At 51.8% G+C, this 14,550-nt stretch overlaps 7 protein-coding genes across 7 annotated transcripts; 5 read left to right on the top strand and 2 right to left on the bottom strand.

Moving 5' to 3' along the window:
• Positions 1-424: 424 nt before the first annotated feature.
• A1O5_01792 (endoribonuclease L-PSP) lies at positions 425-915 on the top strand (the record flags this gene model as incomplete). Its single annotated transcript, XM_007742408.1, has 2 exons — positions 425-607; positions 700-915. The coding sequence occupies 2 exons, from the start codon at positions 425-427 to the stop codon at positions 913-915; spliced, it is 399 nt and encodes a 132-aa protein (XP_007740598.1).
• Positions 916-1,867: 952 nt separating this feature from the next.
• Positions 1,868-2,770, bottom strand: A1O5_01791 (uncharacterized protein; the record flags this gene model as incomplete). Its single annotated transcript, XM_007742407.1, has 1 exon — positions 1,868-2,770. One exon carries the CDS (start codon positions 2,768-2,770, stop codon positions 1,868-1,870), a length of 903 nt encoding a protein of 300 aa, XP_007740597.1.
• A 1,414-nt stretch (positions 2,771-4,184) lies between these two features.
• On the top strand, positions 4,185-4,805 carry A1O5_01790 (uncharacterized protein; the record flags this gene model as incomplete). Its single annotated transcript, XM_007742406.1, has 1 exon — positions 4,185-4,805. One exon carries the CDS (start codon positions 4,185-4,187, stop codon positions 4,803-4,805), a length of 621 nt encoding a protein of 206 aa, XP_007740596.1.
• Positions 4,806-5,535: 730 nt separating this feature from the next.
• Positions 5,536-7,198, top strand: A1O5_01789 (uncharacterized protein; the record flags this gene model as incomplete). The annotated part of the gene is made up of 5 exons (XM_007742405.1): positions 5,536-5,678; positions 5,736-6,118; positions 6,173-6,825; positions 6,876-6,996; positions 7,056-7,198. 5 exons carry the CDS (start codon positions 5,536-5,538, stop codon positions 7,196-7,198), a joined length of 1,443 nt encoding a protein of 480 aa, XP_007740595.1.
• Positions 7,199-7,933: 735 nt separating this feature from the next.
• Positions 7,934-8,575, top strand: A1O5_01788 (uncharacterized protein; the record flags this gene model as incomplete). Its single annotated transcript, XM_007742404.1, has 1 exon — positions 7,934-8,575. The coding sequence occupies one exon, from the start codon at positions 7,934-7,936 to the stop codon at positions 8,573-8,575; it is 642 nt and encodes a 213-aa protein (XP_007740594.1).
• A 1,021-nt stretch (positions 8,576-9,596) lies between these two features.
• A1O5_01787 (uncharacterized protein) lies at positions 9,597-11,492 on the bottom strand (the record flags this gene model as incomplete). Its single annotated transcript, XM_007742403.1, has 2 exons — positions 9,597-11,358; positions 11,410-11,492. 2 exons carry the CDS (start codon positions 11,490-11,492, stop codon positions 9,597-9,599), a joined length of 1,845 nt encoding a protein of 614 aa, XP_007740593.1.
• Positions 11,493-12,617: 1,125 nt separating this feature from the next.
• On the top strand, positions 12,618-14,456 carry A1O5_01786 (uncharacterized protein; the record flags this gene model as incomplete). The annotated part of the gene is made up of 5 exons (XM_007742402.1): positions 12,618-12,970; positions 13,026-13,110; positions 13,184-13,407; positions 13,472-14,291; positions 14,373-14,456. The coding sequence occupies 5 exons, from the start codon at positions 12,618-12,620 to the stop codon at positions 14,454-14,456; spliced, it is 1,566 nt and encodes a 521-aa protein (XP_007740592.1).
• Positions 14,457-14,550: the final 94 nt, after the last annotated feature.

Below are 14,550 nucleotides of genomic sequence, written 5' to 3'. Positions count from 1 at the left end.
GCTAGTGAGACTGTGAGGCCGAAAGTCCTTATAGATTTCTGTTCAATCTGGGGAGGACAAAAGGCAATGGCAATCGGAGCTTTGTCCGCGAAGTAAAGTAATATCACGAAAGAAGGCCCATTTCGAAGGCGAGAGCGTCCACCGAGAAACGGAAAACGCCGATGACAAATCGTGGTCCAGAAAACGCTTTCGTCTATACGCAGCGGGGCCGGTTGTTGACGAATACGCAGCCCATCGAATACGCAGAACAGCGGCCCGCACCCGGCGGATGTGGTCTTCGCCTCATCGCTTGCTAGTCCTGTGAGACACATTTACAGATTCAAAGAAAGGAGAGACACTCTTTCTGTCAAACCGACGAGAGACATTCGATTTAAGAACACGAACTGTGTGCCAACCCGGAGCGTCGTCAGTCTCTCTCTCAGCCATGTCGACGACAGAGAGTGTCAATGTGCGCCGTAACAATGTGGTCTTCACCGACGCTGCCCCGAAGCCGCTGCCCGTGTTTTCCCAGGCGATCAAGACGAAAGATACGATCTATGTGTCCGGGACCGTTGGCATAGATCCGCACACCGGTGACCTCGTCTCTGGAGACATCAAGGAGCAGACGGTGTGTTGATGATCGTTCTTCCTTTTCTTCCTTTCCACCCAAGGAGAGCTATTTGGGACTGACGCGGCTTTTGCTTTTCCCCAACGCTGAAGAGTCAGGTTTTAAAGAACATGAAAGTCGTTCTGGAGGTGGCTGGATCGGGACTGGGAAGGGTGGTCAAGGTCAACGTCTTCGTGACCGACATGCGCAACTTCGAAGCCATGAACGAGGCGTACACGGGCGCCTTTGAGGATCCACAGCCAGTTGAGTTTCTTCCAAACCCCACTCTCCTCTTCCTCGGAGATCTTGGGCGCCAAAGATCGTGGTGAACGAGGTTTCAAAGTTGATTGCTGACCCGTGAGCTCTCAGACCAGGACGTGTGTGCAAGTCGTTGGACTCCCCTTCGGGGCACAAGTCGAGATGGAGTGCCTGGCTCTTCCTTGATTTGAGATCGTAACACCGGCGTGGAGGCCGAAAGCGGTGAATGGACCCCTATCATCGAGGGTTGCATAGATAGAGAACCAAAAAAGAAAGTCGCATCGGTTTGGTAAGTATTGGAACCGTCAAACCCAGCAAGTCTTGATTAAAGGGGACCATCCGTGATTACCAATCAAGCCTCCTCTTATCAATGTGCCCTTGTGCCCTGAACAGCGCTTTGCGCTTTGGTGCTTGCTAAATGTTCTTCATGGAGCATTCGCCCTGAGTCCAAGCATGCGCAAACCTGAGCCTTCGAACTTATTAAGATGATGCGGTAATTATCTGAGCTGGCTATGTTAGTGGAAACGATAGAAATGACTTGGAGTTGTAGAGTTGATTGGGTGTAATTTTAAAGGGTGTCTAACTTGTCGTACGATATCGTCGTCGGCGAGGGCCTTAAATTCTGCAGGGAATCTTGCAACTCCTGCTTAATGTATCATTGCTGAGGTTCAAGGTCTTCCCGAGTACGGTCGACGGTCTACAGATTTTATGGCAAGAAAGGACTTTACCACGTTGTCAGTGTCATCCCAGCACCCGAGCACAGCCAACCCTGATAGACGTAGTGGCCGGCCCTCGCTTGGTTGTTCAACAACACTCCAGCTGGAATTCCGGCTCCCTCGTTTGTCACGGAGTGTTTCTGAAGCACACCCGAGCAATTGAGTAAATACTGGTCGGAGCAGCTTCTTCAGGCTTTCCAAAGTATCATTGCCTATCCTTTGTGGATTTTCAACTTCCCAATGGTGGAGGCATAGTCTGTGAATCATTGATAAAGAGGGCGCTGCTCGAGGTTGGGGCTGCACGCTTTCAATCACCCAGCAACCGGCGAAGACTCGCCTTCAGGGATTGCATCTCCTCCAGCCTCGCCTTAGTGAACGTCTGTTCGTCCTGCATGCGTTGTTTCAGGGCATTATTCTCTTGCACGAGCAATTCGTGGCTCCGCGTCAGGTCAGCAAGGTGCTGCTTCAGAGAGTCTATTTCGGCATCCTTGCTGGCAGTGGCCTCTCGGCTTGAGCGTTCAAGAGCCAGACGGCCTTCCGAAATCTGACGTGCTTGCTCGGCGGCCCTGACTCGATCTTGAAGCTCTGCAATGTCTTGCCTTAGAGCTGTGATGGACTCCAGTTCACGATATATGACCGTGAGCGCTTGGTCCACCTCGTCAGGCATGGTTTGATACCTGGACTTTGCCCGGTTCGACCTAGATGCGGCAGTTGTTTGATTCACAGTACCGTCAGTGGGCATAGGGGACCGGAAGGACGCTGAGGAGCAGTCTCGTCTTAGCCGGTTCAATAGAGCTTCCTGGTGTTGTTGCTCGCTTAACACGACCTGGCTGGGTCGTGTTCCGAATGATGTATTGTAATCTTGTGAAGGCTGCTGTCGTGATTGTATCTGGTCAGGAACTGTGACAGAGGCTTTGGGAGCAGAGCTTTCGCAGCTAGTCTGCAGATTCTTGGTAGACTGGTCCGGATCAGTGTGCACATGGCGTTCGTGCTGTCCCGCTGCCACTTGATCAGGTTGCTGGCGAAAATCTGAGGCCGCTGTATCTCTTGCACTTTGTGGCGCTGGGCTGGTTTCACGAGATGAGGCGGGCGTCAGCGGTAGGATTTCCGGGGGAGGCTGCACATTCCAACCACGCTCGATGCAAGCCGGGCAGTAGGATGCATTCGCCGACGTATTTCCTGCTGGCGCATTTTCACCCAAACAATCCATATGATATGACCTCTTGCATGTCTTACATCCCACCACGTCACCCTCTTTCTTGCATTCGAAACAGAAAGACACGTTAGGGTCCCCGACTCAAAGACTGTGTCAGCATATTCTTGACCATGGCTCTGAGTCTCGAGTGGCACCTACTCCTCCAATGTCGACATCCCGGCACCCTCTCTGAAACCAGCTGCTTTTTGCCTTCTGAGTTGCGCACAACCCAGAGCTGTATCGCGCCAGTATGGAAGGGCGCGTCTGGAGGACGGACGATTGGCACCGCATGGGTCGGCGGTCTCGATGGAGGAGGGGATTTTGGCAATCTGGCTGGCTGCTCCACGCGCGGTTTCCGTGCATCTGACTGCTGAAGTTAGCAAGGGATCCTTCATAGCATCATTCAGCAGGCCACTTTCTCTATCTAGGTCAATTGTGACCGTATCTGTCGCGTCAATCTTTCTGCGCTTTGCGCTGTGTCGACGTCTACCACTACCGCCAGGGACCATGACTGCGCATCCAGATTAGTAGCACGCGGCAAGGACGGTCGAAGAAAGGGAATATGATCCCGGATCAGAGCCGTGATTTAAAATGTTCAAATTCAGTCTGGTGATTACTACTCCGTAGGATCAATCAATTGCTGAGTCGCATTTCTCGTCTCAGATAAATCAGACCCGTACCTCAGGTGGTCACACGTGACCAGATTTAGAAGGGGTGATTTGTCAGCATCGATCTTCCACCGAGGCACCGAGCGAGGCCACCCCTTTACATTGACAGCCTTGCCAAATTGAACCAAATGCAATCTGAAGATAATAGGAGCCAGTTGACCGCATTCTGTTTCTGCTTGCAATTATGAAAGTGAAGGAACTTTCACTTTCTATACCATGAGTTGCTGACCATTGGAAAAACGACTGGGTGGGTTCATAAAAGGCGCTGCTGGTATCCAGCTGGAAAGGCGAATAAGCTGACAAATCATCACTGAACTCAGGCTCATTCCGTTCGTGCAGGTCCGTGCAGGTTCGTGCAGCGAGGAGCCACAGCCGACTCGAGCAGTCGATGCTCTGATCGGTATAGGCAATGAAATGAAGAGTTCTATCAAGACAAGACTTACCGCTAGAGATGATGGCGCACTTCAATTCGCCAAGACGCTGAGTCGTTTCAAAAAAGGACTCCTCATACAGAACAAGCCGCAAAAGAGCTTCGATTCACGCTTTCCCAGTGTCAGCCTCGGCGATTCTGACATATGCTGACAAACTAATCATTTCAATAACCGGTCCTTCGTCGATTGTTCACCTCGGGGGTATAAGGTGGCCAAGTCAGCCCAGGTTTGCTCAGAGACTCAACTCCATGCGTGCCCTTTATTCTCAATCAACAGACCTTGGGTCAAAGCTCTTCTTTGCCTCTCAATCGTGTCAATTCTGCAGCTGAGATGACTCACTGTCAAGCCCTAGTGTTGGTTGATCCACTCAACGAGTTCTTACACCCAGAAGGGAAGTTGTATGGGTTGTTGAAAGAAAGCCTTGACACGACCGGTACCCTAGCCAACATCCGCCAACTTGTAGACGGAGCCCGTTCTGCGAATATTCCGATCTATTATGGCCTTCATCAAATTACCCAAGATGGCACCTACGCCGGCTGGCTACATATGCGCACCAATCACGTTCGCAACAGAGACAAAAGGGTCTTTGCTGGCTGGGGCGCCGAGATCGTCGAGGGACTGGAACCCAACACCAGCAATGGGGACGTTGTCGTGAGCAGACATTGGAACTCCAGCTCTTTTCGCAACACGGATCTTGATTATCAGTTACGCCAGAGGGAAATACATCATTTGATCATGGCGGGGATGGTGGCGAATACTTGTCTCGAGGCGACAGCCAGAGAGGCGATTGAGTTGGGCTACAAAGTCACTTTACTCTCGGACTGTACAGCAGGTTTCAGTAACAAGCTCAAGGAAGCTGGAGAGGTTGTGTGGCCAACACTTTTCGAGGAAGTCATCACTCTCAAACAGTGGCTGGCGACCATTCAGGAGCAAAAAGGGGCGAATGTATGAGTTTTGAGTGGACGTTGCAAGCCATGCTTGTTCAGTAACTCCTGGCACTTACGACAACCTACATGTAGCACTGAAACGCTGAAATGCTGGAATGAAGGACCTGCCATACTCACAGCTTCACTCTGGCTGCTGGTCGCCTAAGAATATGCTCACAGATCAGACAGGTAGCATTGGTTACTCTACTCTTAAGAACTACTCGCATCTATCAATCTCGCTTTCCGATCTCTCTGAATTCAGGACCTGTGAATTGCTCTGAAGTTCTGCATGGCCGTATGCAACGCAGTGGAGGAATAACGGCGCTGAAATCGACAAGTGCTTATAAATCAATTGCTTCGATCGAGGCTTTGCCGAATCGGTATAAGATTACCAGTGGACGCGTCGGGACAACTGATGCGGATGTCTAATTCGAAGCATATCGGTCACTCCCCGCACCTGCGATACTAATCATTAATGGCACCATCGCCGAGACTTCGCCGGGCCTGTACCACAATACAGGCCATAACTGTTGCCGAACCGGGGGCTTGAAGCGGGGTGAAAGGGCTCTGAGGCGCGTAGACATATTGCTGGAAGGTTGGTTAGACAGGAGTGTTGACGTGGCTCGAGGGTCGATTTATCAGCTTTCTGGCCTCCATTTCTTTTTATTCGAGTAGAGGAAAGAATACTTGGCGGACCTGGTACAGGACCGTCTTGGAGAGCAACGAAGACAAAAGTTCATGCGTACATTCTCAATATGGACGACAAGCCGGCCACCATGGCGGACCACGGCAATGATCAACAAGTTCAGTGGAACGCCAGCCCTGCCAATCCAAACAACTGGAGTCTTTGCAAGAAACTCTATCACACGAGCATCTGCGCAATGTATGCTTTCACCATGTATGCACATCCAACCATAACTGATCCGATGGGTATTTTCTAATGGCTTTCCTTTAGCACCTTTATGTCGTCCATCTACTCGTCCGGCTACAGAGAAGTAATGCAGAAATACCATGTCTCTTCGACTGTCTCCCTCCTAGGAGTGTCGCTGTTCTGTCTGGGATTGGCGTTTGGACCTATGATTGCAGCTCCCCTGAGCGAGACGGTCGGCAGGCTTCTGATCTACCGTCTCAGTTTACCGATAGCCGCTCTGTTTGCGATGGGGGCTGCGTTATCAGGCAGTCTTGCGTCGGTCCTCATCTGTCGGTTCCTTGCTGGGTTCTTTGGAAGTCCTGCTTTAAGTGTCGGTGGAGGAACGATTGCAGACATATGGCAGCCACGGTACAGGAATCGAGCCGCGTCAGTCTTTGTGATGGCACCCAACCTTGGGCCTAGCTTAGGTATGTCGGGCTTGATTGATGATAATCTAATACTGATACGAGAATAAAATGCAGGCCCAGTAATAGGTGGCTTCGTCCAGGAAAACAAAGGCTGGAGGTGGCTTGAGTGGGTCTCCATTTTCCTCGCATTGCTGACGTACATCTGGGCATTGGGAATGTCTGAGACGTACAAGAAGGCTATCTTGAAGAAACTTAAAAGGGAGCAGTTGACCACCAATGCAAAGTCTCAGGCAGAGTCTATCCAGGCTGCAGATATGCTCAAGGCCTTGAAGGCGTGGGTGTCCGCCACTCTAGGGAGGCCGCTCCAGATGCAGGTGACAGAGCCGATCGTCCTCTTTCTCAGTCTCTACGTGGCCCTTAGCTTTGGCATCTTGTACAACTTCTTTCCGGCAGTCCCTTGGTCCCTGTCTAGGACCTATGACTTCAATCAGGGCCAGTCGGGGCTTGCATTTGTTGCCATCGCAATCGGTTGTTTCTGTGCCACTGCCACGGGTATCGGCATAGACTTGGTTCTAAAGAGAAAGCAAAAAGGTGTTCAGGAGCTGCGGCCGAACCAGCTCGAAGATATTCTCGTGCCAGCGATTTTTGGCAGCTTCGGAATTCCGATCGGCCTGTTCTGGTTTGCCTGGACTGTCAGACCAGATATCCATTGGGCGAGCCCCGTTTGTGCATTGATCCCATTCGCTTGGGGCAATCTTTGTATCTTTGTAAGGCAATACTATCCATGACGTTGACCAGAACTGACATTGCTTTGTAGGCCTCCGCCATCAGCTACCTGGTAAACATCTATGGACCCACATATGGTGCGTCAGCTGGAGCCGCAAACGCATTCGCCCGTTATGGCTTTGCAGCGGCTTTCCCTCTTTTTGCCGTGCAAAGTAAGTGTAGAATAATCGAGCAGATAGATCAAGCATACTGACCAAGGTGTCTATTTTAGTGTACGAGTCCTTGGGCACGGGAAAAGCCACCAGCATCTTGGGAGCCTGTTCCGCCGCAATGGTGCCCATTCCGTGGGTGCTGTATAAGTGGGGACCAAGCATTCGCAGCCGAAGTAGCCGTGCAATTTCGGCGAGCTTGTGATATATATGTACATGATAGGGTGGCGAGTCGACACAAGATAGATGCACATAGAGAGAAGATTCAGCATGTCAGTATGACGGAGCGCTTATGGAGTTGTGAAAAGGGGTCTCCTGTTTGGGGGGGGGATCGCTCGGTTGAATGCAGTTCATCGCTATAAATTAGACCATTGTAGATACAGTGTGAATAAATGGAAAGGAAACAGGGTCGAAGACGGCGCATTCCTCCTCGAAGTTCTCAGTGCTTGAGTGATCGTTTCTTGGAGAAATTAGGCCGCCACTGCAGCACGAGGCTGCCAGCCCCTGAACAATGGTTCGAATACTTAGCTGTGAGCTGACTCAGCGGGTTTATCTAAGGATAGCCGCCGAATAGCTTTGTCCGAATATCCATCGTCTTCAACGTCATTATCCATGTCCACTGGGGATTTTAGGCGCGACATATAATGTATTAATGTCTTGGTAACAGGTACCGAGTACATAAATATGCAATTCAATCTAAGAGAGGGAACACACAGCCCGGAGAGAGAAAAGAAATACGAATACGAGGAGTCAGCTACACCTCCCTGGGTATAGTTTTGAATGCAGCTCTAACCTTCGTCTCACCGCACGCCAGATCGTCTTCTTCACAATCTGCCTAGTATTCCCTGAAATAACTCGCTCTTCAAAGCGTGATATATATAAAGTTCCTCTCTATTGATATTAGCCACCAATTTCTTAAAGGGATCCAGCACTTGAAGCCATGCCTGTCTCAACTCGCCAATCCGTGCGTCCCAAACCTACTTCGACAGAACCGCTGTCGTCAAATACCCTGTCTCCGTTGCAGTCATCGCTTTTCTCAAGATTGCTTGCGATGAACACGTACAAACTCACTGCTGCGTTGCTCATCTTCTTCGCAACCACTCACACGATCGGCGGCCTCCTCCTCCCTAACGACTTCGGCGTGGAGGGCAACGCCCTTTTCTCCGCCATGCAGACCGTGCGGTTCAATTTCATGGGCCGCTTGAGGACCTTGCATGATTTCTACATGGGGTTTGGCTTAGGCGCTACGGTGTTTTTGTCCATGAGCGCCGCGTTATCGTGGGTCTTGAGCGTTCATCCAAGCACCACTGGTCATACCACGGCACAGCGTTTTGCGTCTCGAAGTGCGATGAAAGGAGAGGCGAAGAAGGTAGATGAGGGTGATGGGAATGTAGTAATAAGAGGCAAGGAAGAAGAGCGCCTAGAGGAGCTGTTGAGCAGGTTGAAATGGATTTTGTTTGTCAGCAATTTCGCCAATATGCTGCTTTGCTACGTTTACTTCTTTGTTCCGCCGATGGTGGTGAGCACGGCGATCGCAGTCTTGCTGGGTTTGGAGTGTTTAAAGGACTGGATCCACTGCTAGCGGAAGAGGCAAAACAGCAAAGCATGCTGAAGGCCAGCGGTGCTTGATCGTATCAGAATCTCAGTGCTCGCGCTGAGCTTTCAGGGGTTGATGATCAAAGGCGAAATGGCACATTACTTGAAAAACTCGAGTTGTAGTACAGCATTTGTCTCAAAGGTGAGATAGCATACCTGCCAAAATGCCCGCCCAGGGACGATACGCAACTGATTCGGATCCCAAGTTTCGCTTATGTTCCGAGCGCCAAGTTCGGTCGAGGAAACTAGTCGTCCTCGACAACAGTGACAATAGGCCGAGTCGGCGAGATGTGATGGATGTGCACAGATGAACCGTTCTTTGGAGGGCTTCCAGGCTCCTGGTTTTCGCCTCGTTCTTCCATTTCCCCGGCAATTTCTTCCCCCACCCAGAGAAGAACTAGTAGCAGTCTGCTATAAGGAAGACGTGAGGTTTTGCAGGGTCGGTATCGATCATTGGGATTACAGCTAGAGCTTTGCCAGGTTCATGGTCCCCTCTTGGAACTTCGTGGTGATGGGCGCTGATGCCTGGAATCAAGTCCGCTCTTCACACCTCGACATGGAGAGGTCACGTATGAGTCCCTTCTTCGAACTGTCGCGCGGGGAATAGTCGACGTTCGTCGACCAAGAACTCGCCGTGGAGAGTATTAAGGCTATGTGTGAGCTCGAGGAGATCGACAACGTCTTCATCTGCATAGCACACGACACGTCACTCCTCGTTCCAAGTCCGGAGCTCGACCGGCTCGAACCACAAAATCCCACTCTGATCGTATTGAGCGGCAGGCTTTTTGCATAGCAAAATAGGTCGACTTCCCGTTCCACAACACAGAAGTCACGAAAGCATAAATGACTCCTCGCTTTTATTGCACAGGTTTTAAAGTCTGTCGAAGTTCGTAAATCACATCTTCCATCATGAGACCTGCTCAGGATGAACTTCGAAGGCTGTCATTGGGTGTAGTGGCAGATGCCATCTCTGTCTTCTCTCTTCTGATGCAGCAGCGTCGATCTCATCATTTTTGCACTCTCAGCACCTTCCATATTGTTTCAGCACTACATCTCGCAAAGGCGTCTACCATGCCCTCCATACCAGGCCATTGCTCTTTACACCAGGAAAGTAGTACTAGGCAGTCGTTCGACAGGCTCAGCAGGTCCGAGAAATCAAGCTCCGTCTCTTCGTTTCTTTCCCTCTCTAAATCTCGGCGGCCTTCAGGATTGAGAGAGGAGGGGCCTTGGATTTCGATGGCGCACTCAAGAGAGAGAAGAGCGTATGATACAAGCGTCATGCCCGCTTGGAAGATCGAGTACGCCGCGAGAAAAGTTACGGGAAATATGGATAGGAGTGAATTGGACGCCGTCGAGCGGATAATGAGGGTGTATAACCTCAGAAGAATCTTCGAGGAGTGGTAGGGTTCCGAGGTGATAGTAAGGGTGTGGTTTGGCTGGGAGAGGTCTCGCTGTGGTGGATTATTGTGCCGAATCGTGGCCAGGGCCTCGAGAAGATGGCGTTGGAAGAGGAAGAGAACCGAGGCGTGGTACATGATATCGCGCGTGACCTCGCCAACTCCCGCGGGATTCTTGCTGTCGTTGATGAGGAAGCATTGGCTGGGATTCTGGTGCCATTGTCGCAACGCGGCGTGTTGCTCGAGGAACCAGTCCAGCCTCGGGAGGGGGCTGGTAGCGGAAAGGTAAATGTCCGTGTAGATTTCTGAGCGAAGGAACATTAAGTGGAATACTTGAGCGGCTGACACCTTCTGTCTTGATTCGTCGTCCAAAAGTGCCGGATCTGTGAGTACGGTCGGATATTCTGTGGTGACGATAGAGCTGGGCAGATCTGAAGGTCGACCGAAACATTGCCCTACCAATCGCTCTATGGAGAAGAGGCTCCAAAAGGCTGTCCTCCTCCAGGTTTTGTTGTCTTCACTCTCCAATACCGAATGCCCTTGTTCAGTGTGATAGCCCAATTGGACGCTCAAGCGACAGGCGAAGTCTAGGATCTTCCATATATTGCCTTTGCGGGGATTGAAGAGACAATAAATCACGAGAAGGAGGAGGGCTTCGAGAGACTGGGGAGAGACCTCCGCCGTCACTTCTTCAACGTACCTCACAGCCTGTGCGTAGAATTGATTGCCGTACGCCACGAGGCTTGGACTGTGCCGCGCCTTAGCGACGCAGGATATGGAACACATCATGGCGATGCGGAAGCATTGATACTTTTCGATCCGTTGCAGCTTGTCTGCGTCGAACTCCAGAGCTCCACTCGTTGCCAAAAACCTATCAAGGTCCTCTTCCAGGTGAGTTTCGTCAATACATGGATGTATGACATTGATGGATGCCATGTAATCTGCGATGAGTGACTGCACAAAATCTCTTCCAGTATCAAAGACTGCAGTGGGGGCTACGGAATCCAAATCACGGTCGTGGCCGTCCTTGGCTGAAAGAAGAGGCTCCGATGGACCCGAAGGGCTGAAGAGATTCTTATCGGAGGCCAATGCCAGAACCTCGACTGCAAGCGCAAACACGGAGCTCGAACCATAGAATCGGGAAGTCGACCCATTGACGCTGGGAACAAGGAAATGGTTGTTAAAGTCTCCCCCATGTTCAGTATCGGGTACTGATCCCGGGAGGCAAGGGAAATTGCTTTGCGCTTGATGCGTCTTCAACTGATTCGGAATACCCTCTGGCAGAGCTTGCCGGCCAGCATCAGCCTCTAGTGTGATAGCGGCGTGTTTTGCCTTGAGGCTGTCCAGGCGCAAGATGAGAGCCTGGATATACCTACCTCGAATCAGAGACAGGGGCCTTCATTTGGCCAGGCAGACAACGTACTTTCGGGACAACGTCTGCTGTAGTGCATGGTCAAAAATGGTGCAGTCGACCTTGGCCTTTTGGCACAGTCGACAGGCCGGCATTTGGGAATCGCATCTCTTTCTCAGCCGCTGACACCGTTGACAAGACGGCAGCGACTGCAGTGCATAATGCAGCTCTTCCATGACTTGTCACGGGGCTGGGCCAGACAGCTCTCCGCTCATATGCGTTGATGAATTTTTTGATTTGTACGGGTGGTGAGCAGAGAAAGCGCCGCTGGCTTTCGGCGGGAACAGACGAGGCAATGATATTATTAACAAGAGCGCTTAGGGTTACCTGGACTATTTGGGACTAGCGCCGCCTCCTCCGCCTCCTCCGCCTTCTCGAGAAGGCTTGGAGGCTTTGTAGTCACGTGCCTATCTGGTCCGCCATCTAAAACCAGCCTCGCTGCCTTAGATGCCCGCCTTTCTCCCACACATTCACTGCCTCAAAGCGTTATTCGGGTTCCTTTTCTGTTGGCAACAGCAATGTGCATTGTTCTCAGTCATTCTGTCTTGTCAGCGCTCAGTGCCAGCCCCCATCCTCGACTCAAGTCTCAGGAGAACCCCGTGCGGATCGTGGCACAGGCTCTCCCTTCACGTGCCATGCTTTCGGGAAAGTCCTATGTCTGTGCTTATCGCCTCATCCCACCTTACTCCTTTATCTGCCGTGTCCCTGCCATCGGCCGAGCTAAATGATAAGTCCTGCTGCTCGATTCTGGACTGGATTGATGTGAACAATGGTAAGGCTCGGGCACCGCGTCTGGGGGAAGTCAACCCGGAGTGCCAATGCACTTGAACGGCACCATGACCATGACGCTTCATCAGGTCGCTCCCTTCGCCGGTGGCGCGGAAGGTGTCGATAAGGTATCTAAGTATCTAAGAGTCTTCTAATTCCAACCAAAGCAGTCTCAGCAGTTGGCTAGATACTAAAGGGTGCAAACGAAGCCTGGAACAATAGTGCGTCCTGTCTCTAGGCCGCACTTGCTTCGGAGATTCACGACCTATTCCCAGATAAGCCACAAACGACACACTCACGCATTTTCTTAGCCTAGCTACAAGTTCTATATTACAAAACCAAAGACATGGCCGTCTTCCAAGCCTATTTCTCGAAAGAGCCCTCAATCCCTTGCTCTTTCTTCTCGAATTTCTTCTCGTGATAGCTCGGTAACAGTCATGTCCCTGGCGAAGATGGACGCCAGGGGGACCTCGACGCAAATCATGGACGAAGAGAAATCGTCGATGCAGGCGGACCAGCGCCCTGTTGACCCCTCGTTTGCGGAGCTGGGGACAATAGAAGTCCCTGGAGATAGCGGGCCGAAAACGTCGTGGCAGAAGTTCGCAAACTGGATGGAGACTCGTGCCAGCGTCGAAGCTCGCGGCATCGAACGCGTGCCGGAGTGCAGTCGCCAACGCAAGGTTTCGATGAAGGATTTCTTCCAAATTGGCATCGTCTGGTTCTCGGCCAACTGCACTGCCAACAACATGACCGTCGGTGTTCTCGGTCCGATCGAGTTCCACCTCGGCTTGAAGGACGCCATGCTGTAAGATTTTGGCAGTTTGGGAAGCGATAGAAGTGCGCGCTGAACAGGAGACCAGTATCTGCGCATTTGGAAACATATTTGGCGCCATGTGCACGGCATACATTGGTACCTTCGGACCCATGTCTGGGAATCGGACGCTAGTATGTTCCCCAGCTTCGATTTCCTCAGTGAGGCTCGACCTGATTTGAACGGTGGAACTGACATGGAGGCCAGGTGAACGCACGCTACACGATGGGGTGGTATCCATCTCGACTAGCCGCCCTCTTCAACGTCGTCGTGCAAATCGGGTGGGGTCTAGTTGATTGTCTGGTTGCTGGCTTGATCTTATCCGCTGTCAATGGTGGAGGCATGTCCGTCATTATCGGAGTTATCGTTGCAGCATTGGGAACTTGGCTCATCATCACGTTCGGCATCAAGTGGTTTCATATCTATGAGAGGTTCGTTGAGAGCAATACCGACAAATCCCGGGATGTCGATGCTGACCAAAAAACCACCTCCCAGATATGCCTGGCTTCCCCAAATCTGCGTCCTATTCATCATGGTGGGCACGGCCGGCCCGCTCTTCGACACCAGCTCGGCCAGCTTAGGCGAGGGCTCCGTCCTCGCCGGCCACCGATTGACTTACTTCTTCCTCAGCGCCTCCGGTGCCCTGGGCTGGTCCGCCTGTGCGTGCGATTTCTTCGTCTACTTCCCCCCAAAGACCTCGCGCTGGCAAATTTTCCTGTGGACAACCGTGGGTCTCGGCTTGGGCAAGATGTTCCCCGAACTAATCGGCATCGGCCTGGGGAGCGGTCTAAGCAAGAACCCGACATGGAAAGCCGCCTTCGCGGATTCCGCGGGCGCTTTGTACGTCGAGGGCCTCGCGCCGTTGAACCAATTCGGCAAATTCTGCGCGGTCCTCCTGGCTCTGGGTATTGTCGCCAACAACGTCGCAGGAATCTATGCTGCTGCCCTATCATTCCAGTTACTTGACCCGCGATTCGCCCGCGTCCCACGTGTGTTCTGGTGTACCGTCTCCACCGTCATCTTCACTGTGACCGCGATCGCGGGTCGCGCCCACTTGCTCCAGATCTTCATCAACTTCCTCTCGCTGATTGGGTACTGGACCATCATCTGGATCACCATGACCCTGCAAGAGGAATTTATTTTCCGCAGAAAACGCAACGGGTACGACTGGAGCGCATGGAATACTCGCGAACTCCTCCCCATTGGACTTGCTGCCATTACAACCTTCGTGATCGGATGGGTCGGGGCCATCATGTGCATGGACCAAGACTACTACACAGGCCCGATCGCTGCCTTGATCGGAGACGGTGCGGATGTAAGTCCACTGACCTCCACTTTCTGCTAGCTTTGCCCATTCTGTCGGATTACAATGTCGTGGTTAACTTTTAGTCCTCAGATTGGCCTGCCTGTCGCCGCGTCATGGACGGCTATCATCTATCCCGGTTTGAGATGCCTGGAGTTGAAGTATATTGGACGATAGGCCTTCGGGGAGGGTTGGAAGGGGATCCTGAGGGAAAGCGCTGGAGGACTCTGTGGACGCTTTGATAGACAGGAGGTCTCATGTCTTTTTTAAA

The sequence above is a fragment of the Cladophialophora psammophila genome (genome assembly GCF_000585535.1).
Source record: "Cladophialophora psammophila CBS 110553 chromosome Unknown aczJe-supercont1.2, whole genome shotgun sequence".
NCBI lineage: Eukaryota > Fungi > Ascomycota > Eurotiomycetes > Chaetothyriales > Herpotrichiellaceae > Cladophialophora > Cladophialophora psammophila.
This window is presented reverse-complemented; position numbering and strand designations above follow the sequence as displayed.